This window comes from Chionomys nivalis, chromosome 5, assembly GCF_950005125.1.
Source record: "Chionomys nivalis chromosome 5, mChiNiv1.1, whole genome shotgun sequence".
In the NCBI taxonomy this organism is placed as follows: domain Eukaryota; kingdom Metazoa; phylum Chordata; class Mammalia; order Rodentia; family Cricetidae; genus Chionomys; species Chionomys nivalis.
The window spans coordinates 89,397,139-89,425,039 of NC_080090.1; the positions used below are offsets into that span (position 1 = coordinate 89,397,139).

General features: G+C 39.2%; 1 protein-coding gene across 1 annotated transcript in view; it reads right to left on the reverse strand.

The window, feature by feature from the left end:
• Thsd7b (thrombospondin type 1 domain containing 7B) overlaps positions 1-27,901 on the reverse strand; it is an 871,002-nt gene that overhangs the window by 385,350 nt on the left and 457,751 nt on the right. Inside the window, exons 8-10 of the mRNA XM_057770607.1 lie at positions 9,189-9,380; positions 7,286-7,520; positions 703-818 (exon numbers count right to left, since the gene is read on the reverse strand). Coding sequence (XP_057626590.1) covers positions 703-818; positions 7,286-7,520; positions 9,189-9,380 — 543 coding nt within the window. The remainder of the gene's footprint in view (positions 1-702; positions 819-7,285; positions 7,521-9,188; positions 9,381-27,901) is intronic.

The following is a 27,901-nucleotide window of genomic DNA, read 5'->3' on the forward strand; positions in this document are numbered from 1 at the left end:
GCAGCTCTGAGGTTGTAATTAAGTTTCAGAAGGAATCCCACAGGAATAATGTTCCAAATAAGACATCGATAATGATAGTTAGCAAGTTGTTATTACTTGAAGAGGTCTTCCCGACTTAGCTTAGTAGGACATATTATAATGGTCTGCCCCACCACCATCTGGGTATCCTGCCCCTTTAAGAGACAAGCCTTGCCTACTCTCCCCCTTGTGCTGTGGCAAGTGGATCTTCCTCTAGCCTCTCTCCTCATCCCTCTTTTGAAAAAGTGGCTGCTGCCTCTCTTGTCCCCACCCAGTCTGTCTGTCTCTCTCCCCCTTCTAAACAAACTCTATACCCATACTTTCTGCATGGCGTGTCTTCCCCCCTCCCCACCCCTCTGCCCCTGCCTGGGACCCGCTGCTCTTCATGGCCCACTGATGGTCCTCATGGAACTATGCCGCCTCTTTTTAAACTATAACATGTATGTATTCCTAGAAAGCATGCCAATCAAATCATGACATATCATATCTGAACATATTTTCTTCTCCAAGATCTAAAGAACTGCTTATGCAGGACTATGTATATCCCTTTACTCACTTTCTTGTCAACCTAACACCCAGACAGATGAGAAAAAGTTCACATCCCACAGTCTCCCACATGTTCCATAGTGAGAACTGGTTCAAATGGCTGGGAAAGAAAGCAGGCTGAGAGCATCCACCACCTACCTGGCTGACACAGACGTGGGCAGGGTGTCCACTCGCTAAAGGCAGTCACAAGGCAGTCTTTCTTGCATGGGAGGAAACACGGTCTTACAGTTTCAGGCCTTGTAGACTCTGGACATCTGTCAAGGCAATGAGACTATGTCAGTCTTTCATAGACTAGATCTGGATTGACTTAGAACTGTAGGATTTCAAGCAAAAGACTGTTTCTTTTCTAGGTGATGGAAGAAAGACTTAGGGAATGATGACCCCTGTTCAGGAAGTCATGGCCAGAGGCAAAGCAATCCAACTCCAGCTCACTTGATTCTGACACCAAAGTACTATTCACTACAGCAAGGAAAAAATATGCCGTTCTCAAAATTAAGAAAATGCCAACTGTTGTACCACCGGGGTCAGTTCAAGTAATATTTGATTTTTTTTTCAGAATAAACAAGTCAAAAACAGTTTTTGTTTTTTTTTTCAGGTAACACATCAAATTACTGATTGCTACAGAAGGTGAAGAAGATATAGAGCAAGGTTTACAAGAAGGAAAAGTTAGTAGAGTTCAGTGAGAATGTTGTGTGTCTCTGGTCATTAAACATGTTGGAATATTTAAATCGTCATTCTATTTTCCATGAAGCACATCGGCTGATGAGACAGGGAACACATGCTACTGCAAGCCACAGATAACAAACATGTTAGGTAGCATGAAACATAGGAAAACATGAGAGCTGTTATTCCGTTGATAATGAAGTTAATGCGTACAACTGGGAATCAACTTAGAGAACCAACCACTTGGAAGAAACAAAGTTCTTGTAAACAACCAAAAAAAAAGTTTTATATATATATATATATATATATATATATATATATATATATATAAGTTTGCTTTGTTTCTTCTGAATATTGAGAGCGAAGAGGCACGTTTGCCTTCTAGAATAGAAATAAAGCAACATGGGAGCCAGGGAGACACTTCATTATGCATTTGTGGGATTTCAGTCTATAAGTTCCCATAAAGCCCAGACTTGTCACATAGATTAAAGAAGGGATCAGCGTGTCAGAGCCAAGGTGGTTAAGTGCCTTGCCTGTATTCTTGCACTTATTTCTGACCTTGGTTCAGAGGAATGCTCAACTGAAGGACCTCGACAATAAAGAGTCAACCCCAAACTACAGGAAAACTGAACACTTGAAAACTATGGTGGTAGCAAAAATATCACAACACAAGCCTAACAATTATCAGACTTTCAGAAGAAGAAAATAAAAAAACAAAAGAGATAAGATTAATGGGCTTTAATCCCAGCACTTGGGAGGCAGAGACAGGCGGATCTCTGTGAGTTCGAGACCAGCCTGGTCTACAAGAGCTAGTTCCAGGACAGGCTCCAAAGCCACAGAGAAACCCTGTCTCAAAAAACAAACAAACAAACAAACAAACAAACAAACAAACAAACAAAAGATTAATGGGGAGATAATGGGCCAGACTGTCACAGAACTTCACAATACCATGGGATCTTATTCAGAGTGCAAATTTTCCAGGCATGAAAAAATGACTAACATGCAAAAACGAGGATTCTTCAAATGTAAAGACTCATGTTAGGAACTAATAATGTTAAAACAAAGTAAGGAAAAAAGAGATGTCTACTAAGAAGGAAGAGAACTCTGCTCACACTGGGCCTCAACTGATAGAACTAGTAGCACAAAAATCATTTTCATAATTAAAAAAAATTTTAGAAGCAGTGCGAAGAGTAGAAGAGACAGTCGTGTTTGGGGAAGGAGTGCTCTACAGTGCTGGCTTGGCTACAGCAAGACATGGATGCAGTGGGTGTGTTTCAGCATCAAAAGTGAAGAAGGCAAGTGGGGGATCCAAGGCATTTATGCAATATAGCAAGGGTTCAGAGAGTCTAAATAAAACAGGGGAGGAGGATGTTGTGTGTGATGGCGAGTCTTAACTGTCAACTTGATGAGATCTAGAATCACGATGGAAATAAATCTTTAGTCATGATGCTGAGGGACTTTCTAGATTAATTGACATCAGAAGAGCTACCCTGACTATGGTTGGCACTCTTCTATGGGCTGGGAGTTCAGACTGAATGAAAAGGAGAAGGTGAGTTTGCACACGCACTTCCTACTCTGCTTTCTGACGGTGGGTGTGACATGAGCAGCTGCCTCTGGCTCTGGCTCCATGCCATGCTGGATGGCAAGTTTGAGTCTCTCTCATCTCACATGTTAAGCCCGTGACCTTCAAAGTGACAGTACCTGAGTGCCGCCTTTAGGCTGTAAGCAGTGTATGGGAGCAAAGCCCTCAAAAGAGGACCAGCCCCCTGACATGAAAAAGCTTGTCCTCTATTCTTGATCATCGCCATGTGAAGACCCAGAGAGTAGTCCACTAAAATTGGTGAAGAATCCCTTATTGTACCAACAAGACTATTTATTATCTTGAGAGTCTATCCTCCAAGACTGTGAGAAAGAGTGGTCTCTTTGTTTTGGTCACTGCCCTATGGAAATTTTTATTATAGCAGCTCAAACTGACTAAGACACAGGTTCTAAAATTATTAATAAAAAGCATAAATGTAGGTTTCTGGCAGAATGCTCCCACAGGAAGGATGACACGAAGGTTTTGTGAAAGAATCTAAGGGTTATTGTTTTGATGGGCTCTAATCAAGAGATGAGTTTTATAGTATAAACAAAAACATTGCCTGAATGATTCGTAAAAGTTCCTTTCATTTAAAATTAAGAGAGAAACGTCAGAAAAAGAAGAGGACTGAGAGCGGATGCATGGGTTTGTTCATGTGTACATGAAGACATAGCACAGACAGACTGACAAGATACAGTCAGGGGCACAAAAGAAGAAGAGAAAAGCTGGGCATTCTCCAGTTGTCCCTCATATTTCTATTGATGAGCTAGGTACATTCTTACACAGTCAAGAGAAAGACATGAGACACCAGTTGAAAATGAGATTGTCTTAGGGGAAATGGGGTGTAGAATAGGGAACAGTTGGGGATTGGCTCCATCCCATTCATGATACTAGTGTATTGCTCAACTCTGTGCAGTATGTAATATTCTGGTAAAATAAATTACAGTGAAAAATGTACATGCAGGCAGAAAACAATAAGTGAGTAATGAATAATAAATGGATTCTTATTAGTGCATTGTTATTAAGCGTCTTTAATTCAAACAAACCGTTATCAAATGTATTTGCTCAATGAGCAAAGCAGTAGGAGAAAGAGGCTCTTGGTAAGGATATAGTGTCATTGAAACAACCCACTCCAGAAAGGAAAATTTATATCCTACCTTAGTCAGATAGTAAAAAACACTGAAATCATTCCCAGGACTTTTATTCATACTCTGAGGTCTAATAAAAATAAAGTGAACTGCCATTTATCCTAACCCCTCTGCTGCTCCTTGGGTCCCAGAGCTGGCAGAGAGTACTGTCTAAATATGGCTGGAATGTTTCCAATAATACCTGCTCTTCTAAGCTCTGGGGAACATAGAAGTAGGGCTCAGACACACCTAGGGAAAATTCCTTCGGGGATTCAAAGAATAGTGTCTATGGTACTGAGCTTCAAGTTTTCTGTACAGGGTGCCTGTACTGCAGGGGCTCTGGCCACTCAAATAGCAATCAGTGCTCATCTCTCCTGGGAAAATGGTGGCATCCATCATACTGACTCAGGAAGTATCAGTCATAATGCAGTTTGCTGGAGTTTGCTGGTCCTCTCTAAGGTGGACACACTTTCTAAGCTCTGCCCTTAGGGAGGAAGAGCAACACTGGCATCCTCTCCCCGAGAAGGCTAGACCTAGGTGCAGTGATTTATGGAAACAAGAAGCTAAGAGCTGCCCTGAAAGGGCACACCCTGTCTGATCTGAAAAGAGTCAACTATTCTCTTTTCTAGGAAATGGTGTTGTATTACTTTCTTCTTCCAGCAAGTTTACCGTTTCCTCCAGGGCTCAATTGCCTTCTATTTACGAGCATGTTGTGTAGACTTCACACTTGATCACATTTCCAATTTTCACAAATTTCTTATTAGAGTTTCAAAATGTCATCATTGTCTACCAATAGCTTGGGTGTCCTCTGCCTGGGAAAACTCCAAAGTTCCTTTTCTGCGTCATCTCAGTGACACCAAGGGACTAAATCATCATCTCAATGATACCAAAAGCTGATATTGTTTGTGTTGTAACTTACATATGTGTGTTCTACCCATAACACAGGATTCATACCCCTAGCTCTGATTGTCTTGATGACAGAATTCTGTCTTATATATTTAAAATGCTAGGTCCTAGCTCAATATAAATAGTAAGTGTTGGTGAGTCATTTACTGTTTTATCTAGCCATTTCCAAGTTGAAAGCACAGCCTCAAAAACCAGGAAGACATGAACTCACTGCTCACTTAACAAAAAAAGCATGACTCCTTGCCGTTGGGGATGACTTACACTTCCTACCTGTGTGTACAAAAGGTGCTCTGAATGGCAGTGCTCTTGATATTAGGCACATGAATTTCATTTTATATATCTATTCCCTTAGACTTATTCTGGGGGGTTCTGCTCACATTGTCTTTTCCTGTGAGCCTGTAGGTTGTAGCTCTATACTGACATGAAGAACATCAGTTGGAGCTACGAAGCCGTGCCAGTTTTCACAGTGTCTCTCTCCTCATGGTGCACGCTCTGTGCCCACCCCCCTAATCACTCACCCGACTCAGCAGCGGCTGCATTCATCTTCCTCAGCTGGATGGGGCCTATCTGCTACCGTTTTATACACTAGATGTTTAAGCACAGCTATGCTTTTTACTATATCTCGCACAAATGCCAGATATTTTCACAGCAAAGGCAGGAAATGCTTATCAGGAACGTTGGAAGGCTTGAACTGTGTGTTTATCTTTGTTGTTATTTTTTTCAGACTTTACAACTGGAAAGCATTGAATAATGAAACAAAACCCCAGAAATACCCATGTGAGCTATGACTTCTGCTTCCAGCTGGTTCTCATTTTCTGATATGATCAGTTTTATTACTCATACAATGGTAACATTCTCACCTATATAATCACATGCAAGCCAAACTCAGACTCAGCAATGTGAGGAGAGAAACTTTTTGTCTGTTGGTGGAGGGAGTTAGGAACAAAACACATACATCACTTTAGTGCGTTCATTCTCTATCCCACAATTTTTCTTCAGGGAAGATCATTTATTCTTCCTTTTTGTCTCTAACTCCCATTCCACGCCAAGGAGTTTGCAAGGGAACAGAGGATCCATCTGTGCTGACGTGGGCTACTGCATTAAAAAGAACAAGTGTGTGTGTGTGTGTGTGTGTGTGTGTGTCTGTGTGTGTATGTTTGGAAAGGGCAGAGCAAAGCACACTTTCTACTGCTGGCCATCTCACAGGGCATTCCACTGGGGCATCATCTTCTTATTTCACTTAATGTGATTGACCTTACGAATTTTAATGAAGTAAACTTACTAAAGTCAGCCTTGTTCTCTCCCGCTGCTTTCCCCACTACCTGAAACACCTAAGTCCATGCTCTTCGAGAATTGAGAAAGGAGGTTCCTCTTGCTAGACTGAAAATTCCTATTTCCCAGGGGAACACCAAATTGCCAAGCTGATCTCAATATACCAAAGCTTCTGCCAGCACACTTTGGTGACTCAATGCTCCTATGGTCAGAGTAGGGTCTTTGAACACAGTTACAAGGGAATTTCTGAGGATACGTCACCCACCACATCTCTGAGCATAGCAAAGGACCTTAAGTTCTCTCTATCATCAGAGCGAGAGCTAGAGACAGAGATGATACTGTCCCACTGGAGTTCTCTAGCCAATTTCTATTTTTCTTAGCATCCCTGGAAATATTTCTTCACATGGTTTTAAAAATCTGTGTCCCAGTTCCTATGTCAATATAGCCCTGTTACCTTTAGAAAATGTATACCTTCCTTGCAGAGGATGCAGAAAGCTCAAAACTATATTCTACTTAGAAGCAATGATTAAGCAGACCAAAATTTCTGTGGTAGGAGAAACCTGGGAGTCTGAATAATGATAAACATTACCTTTCAGAGTACAGATCAGGTTCTAGGCTGACCTAATCTCTGTAAGATTTGAGAAGAGCCAATGACACAGAGGTCAGCCCCAGAAAATGTGTTTAATTGCTCAAATTTATTTCAAGCTTGTGGAGATGACTTAGCTTTTTGCCAACTAACACATGCATTGTAAGTGCACTTCTGGTATATATTATTGAATATGCTCAACTTTGAAGTTAATCTTGGATGGTCAAGTAACGAGAAGAATGGGATCTGGATTGATGGCTCGATGGATAAGAGAATATGCTGCTCTTCCAGAGAACCAGGGTTTGCTTCCCAGAACTCAAGTAGGCTGCCCCACAACCACCATAACCCCTGCTCCAGGAGATCTGATGCCTTCTTCGGGCCCTTGTAGACACCTCCTGTACATGTGTGTGTGTGCACATGAACACGTGAATAAAATAACATAAACAACAAAGATTTTTCAAAGAGCAACAAAAGTTCTTGTTACTCTAGAAGAAACCTAGGCCTATCATTTGTTTGATAATCCATTTCTACTAAAAATCTCCAATTATAAAATGATCATATGCACTTTCCGCAGAAGCCTGGAGATACCTTTTGGTCATGACTTGGCCCACATGACTCTTGATACAGAAGACTCTCCGTGTCTGAATGCCCACCCCACATGTTGCTTCTCCATTCCAGCCAATGGTCACATTGAAAGCTGTCACAAGAGTGTTTTCGGAGCAGGGAGCCCAGGCAGATGTCTCCCAGTAGAGCTGGGTACAGGAGTGGTCATTGCATAGACGGTGCTCTTGGAGTTCCTGACTACTTGGACAGGGCTTTCCACCTGGGAAAATTGGAAACGATAAAGAAAACATTAATTATGATGAAGTCATTTATGCTTTTTTTGTTTTGTTTTGTTTTGTTTTTTCTGTGACCTAAAAACCTAACCTACTGGATCATTTTAACTCTATGCTCAGGAATCTATGTCCTGAACCATAATCGAAGGATAGTGGTACATTCTTGTCCCCCAATTTACAGGCAGCAGGCCCATGTTCAGCAGAACATAAAATTAATTTGGTCTGCTATCTACCTATGGCACCCACATCTGTGAAATGAACTAGAAAGAAATGAGCTTTTCCATGATATTATTTTGTTTGCCCAAGTTAACCAATGAGATAGACTAGCCAACAACCTTGAAGTGACACTATGTCAAATGTATGCTGTCTGCATGTGAATCAGTGACACCGACAAGGCTATGACCTTGAAGTGACATTATGTCAGACACACACTATACGTAATTCCATTTCTTAGGAATGATGCTATGTTTCTCATTGTGCCCCTTGGGAAGTGCCCATCCTCCATGAAGCATTTTACTGTGAGTGGAGAAATCCATAGGCATGTATTAAAATCTGGCAAGAGAAAGTTCATCTAAAACCCTGAAATCGTTCTGACAACCCACTATGCCCTGACAGGGAGACCAGGCAGATGTTCACCTTTAAACCCTTGGCTGGATCAGATAACCAAACTTCATTACTATCTATTTTTTTACATTTTAATTCCGGTGTAAAGAGCAGTGTGTCTCTGAAGTATTGATCTCTCCCTGCTCGTCCACACCACAATGTTTTATTCAGTGGGACAAATGGCTCAGATGCACAGCCTCAATTTTGTTATTTTTATTCTAATACTAATCTTCCACCCTTCATTCTAGAAATATCAAAGCCAGGGTATATAAAAGCAGTTGCACTTGGAGATAACAGAATTCTCTTTACTATTACCCTTGCCCTATTTCTCGTGATCACAGTACTGAAATCTTGTCTAAGATGTTCCTCCCAGCTGGAGTTCCACTCTTCTGCTGCTCTAATGGCACCAAAGACTGAGGAGGCAGAGGTAGGACATGAAAGGAATGGCAAGTGTGTCTGGGGACAGAGTCCATTGCTGGGAATGATGGGAACGGCGGCTCCTTTAATTTGTTCTGCAGTTACTATTCATGTTTCCACATCATCTTTTACTTCCTTCAAAGCTATTTCCATTCTTTCATGTTCTCTCCTTGGCCCCACGCACGAGGTACTCTAGAAAAGGAAACCAGGGCACTGGTAAGTGCCTTACAGGTGTTATTGGCAATTCTTGATGGGAAAGCCAGGTCTCTATTTCCTCCTTTGGCACTCTTTATACCAGATAGATCCAATTGTGTTCCCAGTTGTATAAGATACCCAAGCCTGAATGTACGACTATATTTTGCTCTCTTCTCTAAACAGTGGAATAAAAAGAGCAACTAAATCATTAGACTGGGACATTTGAGAGTTTGGACTGAAGCAATTTCTGTGGAAAGGTGAGCCCAGCATAGATAAAATAGAGGGCTCACAGAAAAGAATGCAGGTCTGGAAATGAAATGGTTAATGCCCATTTGAAGAACAGAGATATCATCTAAGTTTATCTACATGCACGACAAGAATGTCGCAGATACTTATTCAATAACAAAACTTCCAGTCGAGGTACTGAATCTGTCACTCACCTTCTCCAGCCAAAGCCAGGAGAGACCGTGACCTGGTTTGCTTGCCGTCTGCGTTTTTATTGGAACACGATTGGGAGCAAGATGACCAAGCCGTCCACTCACTCACCACGCAGTCCATTCGGCAGGGGATATCACAAGCCATACGTTCAGGAGGAGGAGGCACTGGGCAGAGACTCCCTGATACTTCTTCTCCTGGAACCAAACAGTTAGAGACAATTGCTTAGTGATGAAAGCAAGGTCAATCTGGGGAATTCATTGGTCCATTGCTTTCTCTATTATCCTACTTTGTCTTGGAAACCTTCAGCAGGTGTCCAGTCCATGGAGTAGAAATATGGATGCACCTTCAGCTATTCATAATGTTTCTGTCAAGGAAAATCTGCCAAGAAGTAACATGATATTTAAAATGGTAGAGAGTATGGCCAAATTCTCATTTGTCATTCTTCACAGGGCCATGTTGGCTTCTTCTAAGAACAATTTAGCCACGGATGACTAGAGCTAAGTATGACTGACATGTTAATGGCAGCTCTATGGAACAAGCCTTCATTCATCTCCACAGTGGAGGCCAGGGTGCTCCAAACATCACAATTGATGCCAGTCATCATAAGCCACCCCATAAAGAACAATCTCATCATCCTATTCTCGTCCCAGTGCTTTTCCCTTAAATACCTAATATCTAGTAAGATTATCAAATGATTTTTCTTCTTTGTGCCAAGGAATAAATAATCTATTTATAGTGGAAAGGTCCGTGGATGAAATTACACACTATGTTGACAAAAGTTGAAATCCATTTCAACACATTTGATGATAATCCAATAGACTTCCAAATAAATAATAGTCACAGTATAAAACATGCCAAATATCAGAGATTACCAATTTTGCTATGGACACAAAGTCTTTAGTACCCATTTCTAAATAGTGTTTACAATCCTTTGCTATCATATCCTACTACAATTTTTGTAAGTTTTAAAATAAGGCAGGACAGTGTGTAACACCAAGCTGGTGGTCAGAATAATGGGATCATTCTAAGTTACTTTTCGTATCTCAAAAGATAACAATGGTTTCTTGAGGGAAAAAAAATACTTTCAGTTTCTTTATTTATCATTATGACAAATTCCTAAGATATAATAATTCTCTCCTTCCCTCCATCCATTAAGAGTCTCCTCATAATCAGAAGATACCAAGAGAAGAGGCGCCATTTATTATTTGAAATAATAACATAAAACATGGGACGAAAGCATAGGAGACAGTTTTGTCCAAATGACTTCACAGTTTGGAAGTGTCCTGTTGTGAGTCTGACAGACAAAAATAGCCACCAAGGACATGAGTATTTACTGAATACTGCCTTGGTGCAGGCTGCACATTTTACATATATCATGCATTTGTACAAGAACCCTTAGGAGGCGGTGTGTCAGAATGCTCTATCTCAGTTCACTAAGAAGGAGTCTGAGGGTCAGAGTCGAAACCTGGCTCATGGTTACCCCTGGGACAATGGGAATCAGAGCTAAACCCCTAATTCCCGAGCTTCCAGTATCACATTATATATGCTATGTCTAATCCCCTGGAGATGGATATTCTCTTCTGAGGAAGTAAATAAAACACGCTGACAGGAAGCCTGCCTCGAGGAGAAGACAGTGTGTGGTGAATATCTGCATTCATATTTGTAAATGAGGCCATGCTCATTGCCCTTGAGGTACAAATAAAATTTTTCAAGCATATTATGAGAAGTAATAGAGATTCCAGCAGATAATCAAGCCGAAAGCTCAGCTCCAATCATTCTCCTTTCAGACTCAATCTATTTTCAGGTTGAGTCCACAGAGTGAACCCACCCCCTCCACGCTCACATAGGAAGTCATCTAGTGGCACCTCATTCCCACATGCGGAAGCCAGCAGGCCGAGTAGGGGGGGACCCAAACTACAGCTAATCAAAATTTAATTCCCACTCTTGTGAATATGATTAGCATAATCTTAACACAAAGCATTCTAAAGTAAAGGTCTGCAAAGAGCATTTCCAGGAAGGAGAGATACAGAAATCTTATGAAAAGTGGATGGGGCGCACGGTGCATGGAGAGGTACTGGGTTGAACATGGGCAGCGCAGTTAGAACTGACGACATTACAGAATACTGACAATGAGAGCAGACATCAGAAATTTCCCAGGAAATAAATAGGATATAGTGCTTTACCACAACAGCACATTAATGGCCACACATTCTCCTTTTAAAAATATCTCTCTAAAACAAATAACATCTTTTTTTAAAAAAAAAAAACTATGTTTTAAGGAAACCTAATATTAAAGAATTATGAAACTGGCTATAATTAAAAGGGTGGAAATTATGAACAGTGACTTCGATGAAATAGAAACACATGCTCAGAGTAATGAACCTCCCCAGAGCTCATGTTCATGATGCAGGTGAGCTACAGACATGTGAAATTAAACTTGTCCAAAAGTAAGTAGCGAATAAATGATGCAGACAGAAAACACTGTCAGGATTCATGACAGAGAACCTGTTGGAATTAGTCAGTGTCATGATATGTCTTTAGCATGAATCAGAGGTAGGTCAAGATCATTGAAAATGCGGGGAAGATGCCTCAGGAAAGGGGAACACCCCTTAAGTTATATAGTTATGTAGAAGGTAGACAATGCTAATCACCCCTGAGATGATAACCCCCACACTGGGACAGTTATTTGCCATTGTGTTCTAATGAATAACAAAAATGTGTGCACATCTTCTTACCTACCTTCTTTGTGCTCCCTTTTGTTCAACCTTCTCAGGACCCAGGTTTTTATCTCCTCTCTAGGCTTTATACATTCATGACTCTCAGCATTCACTTCAGGTTCTCAAACACTTTCCAAAACAAAATTATCTTGTGAACTGATATAGTTATTACTGATGCCATGCAAAGACAATACACCCAGCAACATTCTGATAGATTGCCCTTGCAGGCTAATGAAAGTCTATGGACAAACAGATCAGAGTGGCCTTAAGGAAACCAAACAGATAGGCATAAGCAGTCCCTGAAAATCTCACTGTCTTTTCATGTAGGAAATCTCACTAAAGAAAAGTTACACAGGGCATTCTCGCAGCAACGTGTCCCAATCAGATGAATATGGAAAAAGAATTATAGCTACCAGCAACAATTCTGCTTTCAAGAGGATCACTTAACTACCTTTACTTTCTGTTATCTCATTGTAATAATGAAATAAGAACATCACTTTTTGACGATAGCCAAAGGATGATGGATTACTTAGATAACACAAATAAAACGTAGTAGAACCCAAGGAAGGTTTTGTGTAAGAAGACCCTTACCAGCTGTTATTTGCTAAATGCTTAACACACACACACACACACATGCACGCACATTCATACACATGCACAGCAATAGATTAAGGGTATTTTTATTCAGTAGATCTCAACTTTTACATTATAATCATGGAATACACTAGCTTTTCCTTTCTACTGGGTACAAATCAGTGTCTCTGTAGGCTCACATGATTGACAGAGATATTTATAATCATCTAACCCACTTTGTTGATATAATGAACTAATAAACCCTTCAAAATCCCATTACAACATCTCAGCCTAAAAACCTCACCCACACGTAGGTCTGTGTGCTCATGATCCAATTATGCATATAAAGCCATAGAGGGAAAGCATACAGGCTTTCTTGTTTATTGTCTGTTGGATGGATTGGTGAGTTCAACTGACTCCAAACATGTGTGGAAAACACAGGAACTTATGGAAGAGAAGCTAGCCCATTAATGGTAAGTATTCATATGATCTGATAATTTAATGTCAAAATAAAACAGAGGTATGTAAGAATACAATTAAATTTATCTTCCAAGGAGAATACAAAATTCATTCCAGCATTCAACAAAATCCCTGGAATCAAAGCAGAACAAGACTATCCTGGTTTTAGTGGGATGGCTTTGAGTTTTTTTTTTTTCCATTTAATTTAATGTTAGTTGTTGGCTTGCTCTAAATAGCTTTTATTATATTTAGGTATGATCCTTTTATCCCTAATCTCTCCAAGACCTTCATCATAAAGGGGTGTTGAATTTTGTCAAATGCTTTTTCATCATCTAATGAAATGATCATATAGTTTTTTTCTTTCAGTTTATTTATATGGTGGATTACATTGATAGATTTACGTATGTTGAACCAGCCTTGCATCTCTGGGATGAAGCCTACTTGATCATAATGGATAATTTTTCTAATGTGTTCTTGGATTCGGTTTGCCAGTATTTTATTGAGAATTTTTGCATCGATGTTCATGAGTGAGATAGGCCTGGAGAAAAACTCAAAGCCATCCCACTAAAATCAGGAACATGACAAGGATGTCCACTCTCTCCATACCTCTTCAATATAGTGCTTGAAGTTCTAGCAATAGCGATAAGACAACATAAGGGGATCAAGGGGATTCGTATTAGAAAGGAAGAAGTTAAGCTTTCGTTATTTGCAGATTATATGATAGTATACATAAGCGACCCCAAAAACTCTACCAAAGAACTCCTACAGCTGATAAACACCTTTGGGAATGTGGCAGGATACAAGATCAACTCCAAAAAATCAGTTGCCTTCCTATACACTAAGGATAAGGAAGCAGAGAGGAAAATCAGAGAAGCATCACCTTTCACGATAGCCACAAATAGCATAAAATATCTTGGGGTAACTCTGACCAAAGAAGTGAAAGATCTATTTAACAAGAACTTTAAGTCTTTGAGAAAGAAATCGATGAGGACACCAGAAAATGGAAGGATCTCCCTTGCTCTTGGATTGGGAGAATCAACATAGTAAAAACGGCAATTCTACCAAAAGCAATCTATAGATTCAATGCAATCCCCATCAAAATCCCATCAAAATTCTTCACAGATCTGGAAAAGACAATAATCAACTTTATATGGAAAAACAAAAAACCCAGGATAGCCAAAACAATCTTATACAATAAAGGATTGTCTGGAGGCATTACCATCCCTGACTTCAAACTCTATTACAGAGTTACAGTATTGAAAACAGCTTGGTATTGGCATAGAAACAAAGAAGTCGACCAATGGAATCAAATAGAAGACCCTGGCTTTAACCCACAAACCTATGAAAACCTGATTTTTGATAAAGGAGCTAAAAGTATACAATGGAAAAAAGAGAGCATCTTCAACAAATGGTGCTGGCAAAACTGGATGTCAACATGTTGAAGGATGAAAATAGATCCATATCTATCACCATGCTCAAAACTCAAGTCCAAATGGATTAAAGACCTCAATATCAGTCCGAACACACTGAACCTGATAGGAGAGAAAGTGGGAAGTACTCTGCAACACATGGGCACAGGAGACCACTTCCTACGTATAACCCCAGCAGCACAGACATTAAGGGCATCATTGAATAAATGGGACCTCCTGAGACTTAGAAGCTTCTGTAAAGCAAAGGACACTGTCACTAAGACAAAAAGGCAACCCACTGACTGGGAGAAGATCTTCACCAACCCCGCAACTGACAAAGGTCTGATCTCCAAAATATATAAAGAACTCAAGAAACTAGACCGTAAAGGGCTAACCAACCCAATTAAAAAATGGGGCACTGAGCTGAACAGAGAATTCTCAACAGAAGTTCGAATGGCCAAAAGACATTTAAGGTCATGCTCAACTTTTTTAGCGATCAGGGAAATGCAAATCAAGACAACTTTAAGATACTATCTTACACCTGTCAGAATGGCTAAAATAAAAAAAAAAAATGATAGCCTTTGCTGGAGAGGTTGTGGAGAAAGAGGTACACTCATCCATTGCTGGTGGGAATGCAAACTTGTACAACCACTTTGGAAAACAGTGTGGTGGTTTTTCAGGAATTTCGGGATCAACCTACCACTGGACCCAGCAATACCACTCTTGGGAATATACCCAAGAAATGCCCTATCATACAACAAAACTATATGCTCAACTATTTTCATAGCAGCCTTGTTTGTAATAGCCAGAACCTGGAAACAACCTAGATGCCCTTCAATGGAAGAATGGATGAAGAAAGTATGGAATATATACATATTAGAGTACTACTCAGCAGTAAAAAACAATGACTTCCTGAATTTTGCAGGCAAATGGACGGAAATAGAAAACACTATCCTGAGTGAGGTGAGCCAGACCCAAAAAGAGGAACATGGGATGTATTCACTCATATTTGGTTTCTAGCCATAAATAAAGAACATTGAGCCTATAATTTGTGATCCTAGAGAAGCTAAATAAGAAGGTGAACCCCCAAAAAAACATATAGGCATCCTCCTGAATATTAACCTTCATCAGGCGATGAAAGGAGACAGAGACAGAGACCCACATTGGAGCACCGGACTGAAATCTCAAGGTCCAAATCAGGAGCAGAAGGAGAGAGAGCACGAGCAAGGAACTCAGGACCGCGAGGGGTGCACCCACACACTGAGACAGTGGGGATGTTATATCAGGAACTCACCAAGGCCAGCTGGCCTGGTTCTGAAAAAGCATGGGATAAAACCGAACTCGCTGAACATAGTGGACAATGAGGACTACTGAGAACTCAAGAACAATGGCAATGGGTTTTTGATCCTACTGCATGTACTGGCTTTGTGGGAGCCTAGGCAGTTTGGATGCTCACCTTACTAGACCTGGATGGAGGTGGGTGGTCCTTGGACTTCCCACAGGGCAGGGAACCCTGATTGCTCTTTGGGCTGACAAGGGAGGGGGACTTGATCGGGGGAGGGGGAAGGAAATGGGAGGCGGTGGCGGGGAGAAGGCAGAAACTTAAATAAATAAATAAATAAATAAATAAATAAATAAATAAATAAAAGACTCTTCTGGGACTTCTGAATAGACTTACTAATCTGTTGTAAGAGAAGGCTTGTTGGTTTCCAGCTGCTCAGCCTTGATATAACCATACAGAAACTACATCATTCAAAATACTGCTTGGTCAATTAGCTCTAGTTTCTTATTGTCTAACTCTTATATCTTAATTTAACCCATCTCCATTAATCTGTGTATGGTCACATGGCAGTGGCTTACCAGCAAAGTTTCGGTTGTATGACTCTCACCATAGCTCCATGGCATCTCCCTGACTCTGCCCTCCTTCATAACAGCATTCAACCTAGCTTTCCCTGCCCACCTAAGTTCTGCCTTGTTTTAGGTCCAAAGTAGTTTCTTTTTTCATTAATGGTAATCACAGCACACAGAGGGGACTCCCACCTCACCACATAAAGATGGAATATACACAGAGAATCTTATGTCTATTATTTTGTTTTCTTTAATATTTTTGACTGTGAAGGAGCTAAGTGCAGGGAGATATTTCATTGTATGGGCTTCTAAGCTAAACCAACAATATATACTTTAAAGTTATCTTGTCTTCAAAATTTGGGTTCAAGAATATGTTGTTTTGGAAAAGAGGTTCTTCTTTTGTTTCCACAGAGGATGAGAACCTGTGAATTCATTCCAGGATAATGTAGTTTGATGCACCAAGATCCATTGAAAGATTGCAATGAACACTCCCAAAAAATTACTTCACCCAACTGCTGACTGAGATGAACCTAGTACACAGGATACATCATGAAAGACATGATTAACAGCATACCAATCAGCAGGAAGTAGTCTAGAGAACTACATCCAAATTCCCAAATATTGTCTATAAATATTTGTTTACATTTAAAGGGGGATATGCTATAGAAATTTGCATTGGTATGGATCCTGGTTTATTGATATAAATTTAAGGTCAGTTTTATTATATGTATTTCTGCTCTTTATTAAGGCATTGTGTTTGTGCAACTCATTTAAAAATGTAATGTATAATTAAGAAATGTAGGTAAATAGTCATCTATGATAGTCAAGATTATAGTCATGTTAGATTTTCTAGATGTACAGAAATGTATTTCAGATGGATAGGGATTCTTCAAACCTTTCAAAGACTACAGAATATGGCATTTAAAATGTCTTAATAACTTAGGACTTTTTATAACAATGAGACATATCTGCTCCTGGAAGCACCACTTACTTCAAAGGGAAAATGGGCACCGTAGAGGCTCCTTATGAAGTTTGTTAGCCATTTGGGCAAGAAACTGCTCTTGCCTGGACTGCTTGATGAACTAGATATGCAGGACCCAGAGAAAAATGACTGTTAAACTTGTCTAAATGTGAGATGGTCCTTCAGGGTTCCAGCTTCATGAGTCTGCCAGACATTCTTCAGAACACAGAAGAAAGTTACTGTCAAATTGCCAATATAAGCAGAACTTTCTTTGAAATTTTCAGCTTCATGGAAAAGTCTACTGGATACTATGGGCCTGTAGGCTGAAGATGGATACCCCAACAATACAGAAGAACTTTGGGTGAGTATCCAGGTAGTGAGATGTCTCTGTCAATTCTAGAGTTTTAGAAGTTGCTTTCAGTGCACTTCCTGTTTACTTGGTAATATTATATCCTTTTTGAGTCTTTGATGAAGTTGGAGAATATAGTTATAGTTTTCCTTAGATATGATAAAAGATAAAGTAGATATAAATATTGTAACTGTAATTCTTGCTTGATACCTGTTTTGTTATATGTAGTTTTACTATGTTAAAGTTAAAACCTTCCTTTTTATTTAAGCAGAAAAGGGGAGGTGATGTGGGATTTCCCTCTGTATGCTGTGATTATCATTAATGAATAAAGAAACTGTCTTGAGCCTGTGCAGAGAATAGAGGTAGACAAAAAACCTAAACTGAATGCTGGGAGAAAGGTAGCAGAGTAAAAGAGAAGCCATGTAGCCCCACTGGAGACAGATGTTGGAACCTTACCAGTAGGCCACAAACCTCATGGTAAAATATAAAATAATGGAGATGGGTTAATTCTAGATGTAAGAGCTAGCTGGCAATATGCTTAAGCAATTGGCCAAGCAGTGATTTAATTAATACAGTTTCTGTGGGATTATTATTGCGTTGAACAGCCAGTAAACAACAAGCAGCCTATTATAACATGTGTCTGTTTATCAGTACAGTGCCATTGAATGGCGCTGCTGACTTATTTTGGTTTTATTTATTATTTGGGCACAGATTGTTGCTAAATTCCCCAGGCTGGATTCTAACTTGGGATCCCCCTGCCTCAGTTTCCTGAGTAGCTTGTGTTATAGATATCCACAACCATGCCTGAATTCAGCATTCGCTATTAGTTAAGAATTTTTATTTTTTCCAGTTCCAGTGTATATACTACCTAAGGATAAACTGCAAATAGTTCACCGAAGGTTCTTTGTGGCCACCAAGCAAGAAACTACTCTAAACTAAACATTAGACTAGTTCCCAGAGACAGCTTATTTTTCTATCAGATAAATATATTTAACATGCACACATCTTCTATTCAAATACCTGTGTCATGTTTCTATTACCCCATTTTATAATAATAAACAAGTAAACAACACAGCATAACATTCTTAGTTTTGCAACCGAGATTACAAGTATTCAAAGCAATAAAAGAAAAGGAAAAACAACATGAAATATTCACATAAAATATGCAGTATGATTTGAAACACAGTCAGGCACTTAGTTATCATGTCAACTTTGAGCTACTTTACTATCCCAGAAATGATGCTCGCTAGCTATTTTATTGATGTTTCTACTTGTAAACTACTGTACCATCTATAGAAAATATTGAAGTCATTATCAAAAATGCTCTACATGTCATAAAATTTTTATGACCTATTTAAATCTCAGAAAAGAATGCCAATAAATGCTGACTAAATGCTTGCCAACATTGGAGCACACTATCAGCAGACTTTCTAGAACAAATTAAGTGCCATACATCTGTATTTAATTCCATATTTTAAAACTAAATATTGTCTCCCCAAAATCAAGCTGCCTGTGGCCACTTATAAACCACGATGCTAATCAGATAAAGAAATGTTTATATTTCAATGCAATAAAATATGGAGCCAAAGCCAAGGGGGAAGTAGATCTTATTTGTGGTATTGTAATATCATCAGCAATAGGAGTGCTGCTTCTGCTTGCTTATTTCAGAAGTGAACATATACATGTGTACCAATTTATGTGTGCATAGAGAGAAACAAAGAAATTTCATGGTGTTATGCTAATAATAATAGTAATAATGATGACAGTGTCAATAGTTGTGTGGAGATAGCAATCGATCTAACATTTAGGGAAATTGTGGGCTAAACTAGTCATTCTTATTACCAGTAGACCTTTATTGACTGGTCACATTAGCATCATTTGTTTGGTTAGCACTATTGCTATACCTAAAGCATAAGAAGTTTAAAAGCTTGATTTTTAAGATTTTGCACCTAGTGTCTAAGTTAAGCCTGTAATCAGATATGTCAGAGGTTACAGGCTATAGTATTATCCATTCTGATGTGCTGTCTACTGGTTCACCTTCTGCCAGTGTCTTCTTCTTTACACGCTTTCAGCTTACAACAAGTCATGGGGAAGGGAGTCTGGAGAATTTATTGTCAGGCCACTAGTTAAAGGAATACAAGAGAGACTTGGCCCAACAAAGGAGATACTTTGATTACCTGGTCTAAGTGACATTGGATGGACTGAACAATGATTTCAAAAGTAGAAAAGGTAAGCCAATAGAAAAGAAAGCAAAATTGAGAGGTAGAAGGGTAAAACAGAGGCCACTTGGAAAATACGGTGAGTCAACAAAACAGTATAATGTATGATGCAAAAGATAATACAAAAGCTGTGGGAAAATATATGAGTTTGTAAGCATGTTTGCAAACTGAAAAACAATGGAGCACTAATCACTGAGAGTAGAAAAAGAAAGGGAAAACTAAGTTTGAAATGAATCCAGAAGATACCCCAAAAGACTTGTTAAAATAATAGCACTGCAGGTAAGAAACGGTAGTAGATGAAGAAAAGGTATTTTCAAGGTGAGTGTATTTATGAAGGCCAGGAGCGGCTAAAGCTGAACACTGAAGTGGGCAGGATGCCCTTCAGAAGCCCTTCTACCTGAGCAGTTCCCAGTCCTGATGCTTACAGTATTATCAAGACAGCAGCCAACACTTTGATCACATAGAAACCCCCCAGCACTATAGAATAATCAGATTTCCCCTGAAGACTTAATAGAAGGAAATACAAGCATGGTGCTTAGTAGATGTCAGTGAACTGCATATCACATGCATTTAAACAAGGAGAGCTGTTACAGGCCTGCACAGCTCTTGCAGAGGAATGGAACTGTTAGTAGTTTCTAGTATCCTAACTAGACGACTCACAACCACCTGTAACTCCAGCTTCAGGGAAGTGTCTTTTGAAAATGCAGTCATGTTCACATACCCACCTATACCCACTTATCACCCACCCATGCCATTCCTGTACAGATAATTTAAAGGTAACAACAATAGATCGTCAGGGTTCACAACAGTTCTACCTTTGCTATGCTTGCTTTGCAGATGATAACTTCTATTTTTGGACAAGTTAAATAACTATACAAGGGGAAATGGAAGTTCAATAATAGAGTGGGATTGGAATCTGAGGAACCAAGCTCTGGAGTTCACGGCTGAATCAGACATTCTACTGTCTTTCATTATGGGGGATTCCCTTCTGTATGCTATAATTACCATTAATGAATAAAGAAACTGCTTTGGCCCTCTAGCAGAGCTATAGGGGAACAGAGCTAGGCGGGGAAAACTAAACTGAATGCTGAGAGAAAGCAGGCAGAGTAAGGGAGAAGCCATGGAGCTGCTGTGGGAGACAGATGTGCTGAAACTTTGCTGGTAGGCCACGACCTCTTGGTGATGCACAGATTAATGGAGATGGGTTAAATTAAGATATAAGAGTTAGCCAATAAGAAGCTAGAGCTAATGGGCCAAGCAGTGATTTAAAGAATATAGTTCCTATGTGATTATTTTGGGGCTGAGCAGCTGGGAACCAACAATGGCCTCCCTGCAACAGTCCATGCTCTCAGCTTTGGTATTCATAACTTCTCTTTTCTCTTGGACACAGTCTGTGCCTGTCTTCTGGACCCACCAGCTAAGGCTACTGGGAGTCAGTACATTGTAAGTACTGTCACGTAAATGCTGTCTCAGTCTGGCTTGAGGTGAGAGGAACTGCCAAAGTCTGGGGACAGAATCTAGCATTAAGGAGTAAACTACAGTTGTTCCAAAAAAGTCACACAAAACATAAAATGATGCCCCAGTGCTGAAACCTCTGTTTCCTTGGGTCTGCTCACAAATTTTATGAGGATATGCATACTGTTTTTGTATGTGTGTGTAAAATGTTGAAAACTACACACTATGACTTCATTCTGAAGAAAATAAAAGCTTTCATAAAGATTAAAATGGTACCATTGAGCTCCCAGTTCCCATTGTAGTCCAGTAGGAGCCAAGTGAGCAACTGCCCATTCAGCGTTACTTAGCACCATGGGTCAAATCAGCTCATTTTGGACGAAATGCAGATTACAAAAAAAATCCCTATTTCTATATTCAAAGAAATGCATATTGTGTCAATGTTGGGCCTTTTGGAGAATCTCATAGGACCTCTAAATGAGCTATTTCTATCAAACCTAACTTCCTTGTTTGGGCGGGAAGCACACCTGCAGCCATGGCTGTTGTCTTGGGTTCTTGTCACAGTCAGATTTCTGGTTCATACCCTTCATTTACAGTTACACCCAACATTAGGTAAGTTCCTGTTTCCTGACCAGTCAGCCCGCAGGGGTTTGGGGGTCACATCACATGGGGAGGGGGGAGCAGCTGTCAGTACAAGCCTTTTTTTGTGACTAAATTCTGTGTCCTTACTTTTATATTAGCCATTCCTACCTTTGTGCTCATATTTCCTTACCATGCTCTCAACATACAGAATGGCAAGAAGTACTTTGTGTTTTCTCTGTATTTTCCTGCGGCTACTCTCTCCTGATACAAGAAACCAGACAACACAGTGCCTGGTTTATGCTAACATCTCAGGAGCTACAGCCTTCTCTCTTGATATTTGAACGATCTCCATAAGCGTATATATATGCTTTTTTCTCTATTTTTATATCTGAGATAAGGGTCAGGATTCCATTTTTGTTCACTGACTAGAAACCTGTTTGAAGTTAAAGCATAAAAACTGTTAACTTGCTTCAGGCATCGTGGCACAGCCCTGTTGCTCTAGTACAGAAAGGATCTTAATTTCCAGGCCAGTGTGGGCTACAAAAGGGGCGCTAGGCTTCTGTGGGTTTTATAGTAATGTTCTTTCTTAATAAAACAAAAAATACCCTACCGTATCTAGAAACAATGTATGATTTAACATGGGGATTATATTGTCCACAGGGCACAGAAAAGCACGGAGAAAATAGGGTCTCATGATACCTGTTTGATGCGGAAGTCATGTTTCTCGGGAGTTTTATTTTATTTTTAAACTGAACAATTTAAGACACGTAAGTAAGAAGAACAAGAGAACAAATAACCATCTTCTATAACACAGTATCTGTCTTCAAAAGGGAAGCATTGAAACAAACTAATTCTGAAGAAAAAGGGGAAGTGGTGTAGTTATTATTTTAATTAAAATGTAAATCAAAAATAAACAGTGCAATATAAAGTAAAAAAGTACACATTTTGTTATTTTTTTCTGTAAGTGTGTGAGTTCAGTTTTTGAGATAAAGTCTCATGGAACTCAAGCAGGCCTCAAGTGCATTTTGCAGCTGCAGTTGAGGATAACTTTGGACTTCTGATTCTCCTGTCTCTACCTCTCACGTTCTGGGATTGCAAACACCTGCCATTTAATGAACAGGAAGGACATCTGGTCAGATTGTCTTTGACATCCACCAAAATGTGACCTTGAAAATTTAAATCTCTTCAGGCCCTAAGTGTGTGCAGTAAATGCAGAGAGAGACTGACTGTCATCCCCAGTTATGTTCCTGGGGCCGGTGAGAGATCAAAAGCTAATATGAAGCAATTCTTGGAAAATTGCAAAGTACAATTCATATATAATGTGACTTTTTATTATGGGTGAAAATGAGAAAAATGGGCATTCCAAAGACGAAGATGATCTGGGGGAAGATATTCATCACAATTTTATCCTGGGTCGGAAACTTCCAGAAGAATAGCAATTAATTTGAAAGCGTGAGTAATAGCTAGTTAGTAAGCTGTATGGAAAGAATTAGACTAGCTTCCATAACAGGTTTACCTTCGGAAAGCACTCCGGTTGCCTGGAATTTTCTTTCCTAATACTGGAAAATCAATACTTTTAAGTTAGACCGGACAAGTCAATAGAGTACACTGATACATGTCGGTGATGAATAGCCATCCCTCTGTAATTAACCTTCAGGAACATAATTAAGTGCCCATACATGGGGAATAGATCACAATTTAATTGCACAATTAAGAGGTTTTCAATTTCTCTAAATAACACCAATGGCTAAGAGCGTTCCTGACCACACCATTGATTGCTTTCCTATGAATATTCTAAAAATGGGAAAACAAAGGCAAGGGGTATAAATTTCAAGAAGATTATTCTAGAAAGGAATTGCAATTTTGCTTTTACTCTTTTGTTTATAGTCACCCATAACTTTTTGGATTGCCAAACATAAATTCACTTTTTGTATTGTTCAAATCTGATATGCTTTAGAAAGTGTACTATCTCTGGCATAGACCATGATATATAAGCAATTCTGTCAACACACACACACACACACACACACACACTTATGTATTTTCTCTCTCTCTCTCTCTCTCTCTCTCTCTCTCTCTCTCTCTCTGTGTGTGTGTGTGTGTTTATCTCTCTGTGTGTCTCTCCATCTCCTTCTGTCTCTGTCTCTGCCTCTCTCTCTCCCTCCCTCCACGTCACACACACACAAACTCTGTTCCCTTCCCATTCCTAACCCTTGGCGATAATTGATCTGTTTTCTGTCCTTTTCGTTTTCCTAGTGCCCCAAGAATGTCATGCAAATAAAATTATGCAGCCTACATCCTTGAGGGTCTATTTCTTGTGCTTAGCCAAGTGCACATGGGTTCATCCGCTATGCACCCCTATCAATAATTCATCCCTTTGGCTGTTGAGTGGTGCTGGCTGCTTTATGAGGATGTAGTGTATTTTGTTTACCCACTTCCCTCCTAAAAGACATTTGGGTTAGATTCAGGTTTCTAAGATTATGAATAAAGTTGCTGAACAGGTTTTGGCATGAATATAAATTTTGTGTCCCTCGGGTAAACAATTAAGAAAGGGAAATGGTGAGTGTAGATTTATAAGGGACTGGCAAATTGTTCCAGAGCCTTGTGACACTTTGCCTTGCCATGAGGAGATGGGTGGGAAACCTAGTTTTTCTTTGCCTACAGCAGTACTTACTATTTGACCTGATGCTGTGTTGTTGGTACACAGTGACAGCATACTGTATTGTAATTGGAACCTGCACGTCTCTAATGGCTGATGATCTTAGATATCTTTGCATATATTCCTCTTCCACCAGAACACCTTGTTTGGGGAAGGACCTTTCAATTTGACTTACAGCTCTAATTTATCTTGATTTTTATTGTTTTATGAAAGTTCTCCATCCATTCTAGATAGACATCCTCTGTTAAATAATGGTTTTTAAATGTATTATGAGTCTATGGTTTTTCTTTTCATTTTCTTGAAACTATTTTCTATAAAATAAAGGTTTTATCTTTTTTTTTTTTTTTTGATTTTTCGAGACAGGGTTTCTCTGTGGTTTTGGAGCCTGTCCTGGAACTAGCTCTTGTAGACCAGGCTGGTCTCGAACTCACAGAGATCCGCCTGCCTCTGCCTCCCGAGTGCTGGGATTAAAGGCGTGCGCCACCACTGCCCGGCTCTAAAGGTTTTATCTTGAAGTGTCTGTTTCATCAGACTTTTCTTCAAATTTGGATTATTTCTGGGATGTGTGAGTCTATTTTATAAAAACACATTTTCAAACCAGTAAGATGTGGTGTGTGTGTGTGTGTGTGTGTGTAAAGAGAGAGAGAGACTGAATATATGTTGTGTATATCAAATGTATGTGTTTATGTATACAAACATATGAATCCATATGTGTATAAGTGCCTATGGAAGCAAATTTTGACCCTGGGTGTCTGCCCTGATCGCTCTAAACATTTTTTGAGTCAGGGTCTTTCACTAAACTGGGAGACTTCTGATTTAGAAGTCTAGGTGACAAAAAAAAACCTCTGTGCATCCTTCTGTTACCATAGTCACAGTGCTAAGATCAGAGATGTGTGCCACCATGCTCAGAGTTGTATGTAGGCTCTAGGGATTGATGACAAGAACTTTAATGACTAAGTCATCTTCCCAGAATACTATACAATTTGGTTTTGTTTTTAAAAGCATTGAAATATATATATAACAGGAACTAGAATTTAATAATCAGATCTGGAAGGTGTTCTCCATATTGTGTGGGTATGAAGCTAACACCGGCCTTTACATGTGTTGCTAAAACTAATTTTTCCCCATGATCAAAAATTATTCGTATAACAGCTAAGAGCCCAGAATCATAAAGGCAACGATAGTATGAAATGAAAACTGCTTTCTGTTTTTAATGACACTGTGTGGTACTCATTGAATGTAGACTATCATGCCTGTATAAAGGATTTGTCTTCTGACAATAGACTTGCAATGTCAGTTACATAGTGGGTTTCAATGAATGTTGGAGAAAGCAGAAAGCAGGCAGTGAAAGGAAATGTATTTGTGTCTATTTCTAGTACTTTTAAAACATCGTGTTCATCCCAGCTCGCTTCAGGTAAAGTTTCTAATTCCCAAACAACCTGACAGGTAGGATATTGCAGTGACTCTGGAGTCAGATTTCCTGACATTAAGTCCTCCCCACCCGCCACTTATTTGATGATTTTATTTAACTTCTCTGTGCCTCAATATTCTTATTGGTCCATAAAGATAGGTTTTACAGATAAACTTTGAGACAAGAGAATTTATTTCATAATCTTATACTCTTGGGTTGCTATAAGGATTCAATATTTGAGGTAAAAAAAAAAAACCCAGGATAGAAGCTTAATACAACATAATAATATAATCATTTAAAATATAATCTTGTTGGTAATATGCTCAAAGTAATAGGATGTTTTCATTTCAGTACATTTGTATTCCTAGACCTCCAAGACAATTATCTTTGAATAAAGTTCCAGAAGAACAAGATTGGGCTGCTTTTTCATGAGTTGTTAGATCACCACCACCACCACCATCATCACTATTATTATTTTGCAGAAAAACTTTGAGACAAGAATACTTATTCCATAATTGCATACTCTTTGGTCTATGGTTACTATAAGAATTCACTAACTTGAAGAAGAAAAAAAAAACAAAGCCAAATCTATTCAACAGGATGAATCACATACCTATTGCATGCCCACTATCCCAGAAACCTTGTTATTTACAGATGATGGATTTATATACCACACATCAAGAATGAATGATGAATTGCAAAGTTCATTAGCATCTAAGAGTCCTTCCTATGAAGACTATCGCAATAGAACAATAAAAGCAGGCAATTTCACCGACTTACTAATGTTTGGGTAACAATAATGTTTCATGTTCCTTTTTCAAAAGCACTCTGATAAATTTTCCATATTTAGTCCTATGGCTATTAAATGGTGCCTATTCAATTATGTAGGCTATGGCAGGGGTCCAGTGACAGGGAACTCACTCACAATTGAGGAAACATAGCAGAAATCATGAAGGAATGTTGCTTTTTGGTTTCTTTGCAGTCTCACACTTAGCTAGCCTGGACCAACCTGCTCAGGGAATGGTGCCACCCATAGTGAGCCGGGCTCATCTGAATCAACTATCATGTCTCCCACAGACATGGCCCTGGGGCAATCTGATCTCTTTTTTAATTCTCTTTTCGGGTTAGTTTGCCAGTTTGTCAGCTAAAGATAAGCAGCATAATAACTCTCTCAAGAAAATATTGGGAACCCAGTAAAGACCCTAAAATAACGAAAGCATAATGCCTTTTATTTGTAAAATTATATCAGACATAGATCATAATATCATACCCTAGAGGGCACTTACTCATACTAACACTCAGCCTGCTTCACTGCCTGTAAGAGTTCAGGTTCAAACAGTGTACGGAGAGTCATGCTTTAAAAAGCTTTGGTTCAGTTGTTAATGAAATAAGACAGATGCAAAAATAACTACATAAAATAGAGACTAAGCAGATGATATTTGGAAAGTGGAATGGCAAAAGAATATATACTGAATACACAATGACAAAATCACATATCACAAGCAGTAACAATCGGCTGTCTGCATGAGTAGACATGTTCTCACCCTGCAATCAGTTCCACATGGTGGAAGGCTGAGAATTTCCCCTGTAATGATTTAAGTAGGATAGGGTTTTCCGCATCATATTAAAACTGATCATAATGCTATTTCATATCGAAAGAATTCTAAATCGCAATAACTCATTTGTCCATCTCCCAAAGTTAATCACTGCAATCACTCAATTTGATGTGATTAATATCCTAGCCAATGTCAAACAATTCAGAAAAATAGAGACTAAGTTTAATATAGAAATGAAATACATGGTGAGATATTTGAAAATAAAAGGAACAAATGTTTCAGAACATCTCATTCCCTTATTTCTGACTCCATTTCACAACAGTGACATTTATCTTAGATGGCGTGCTTGAAGGAAGGGTAGATGAAGAACACAGACATATGAAGCCTGCATACTCCTTTTTTCCCTCTGCACCAAGACCAAAAAGAAACCTGTTCTTATTTCAGGAGGTAAATATTATTCTATTGGATGTCTGTGTTACTTAAGAAGTCAGGTTCTTAATTATAACATTAGTAAGTATGC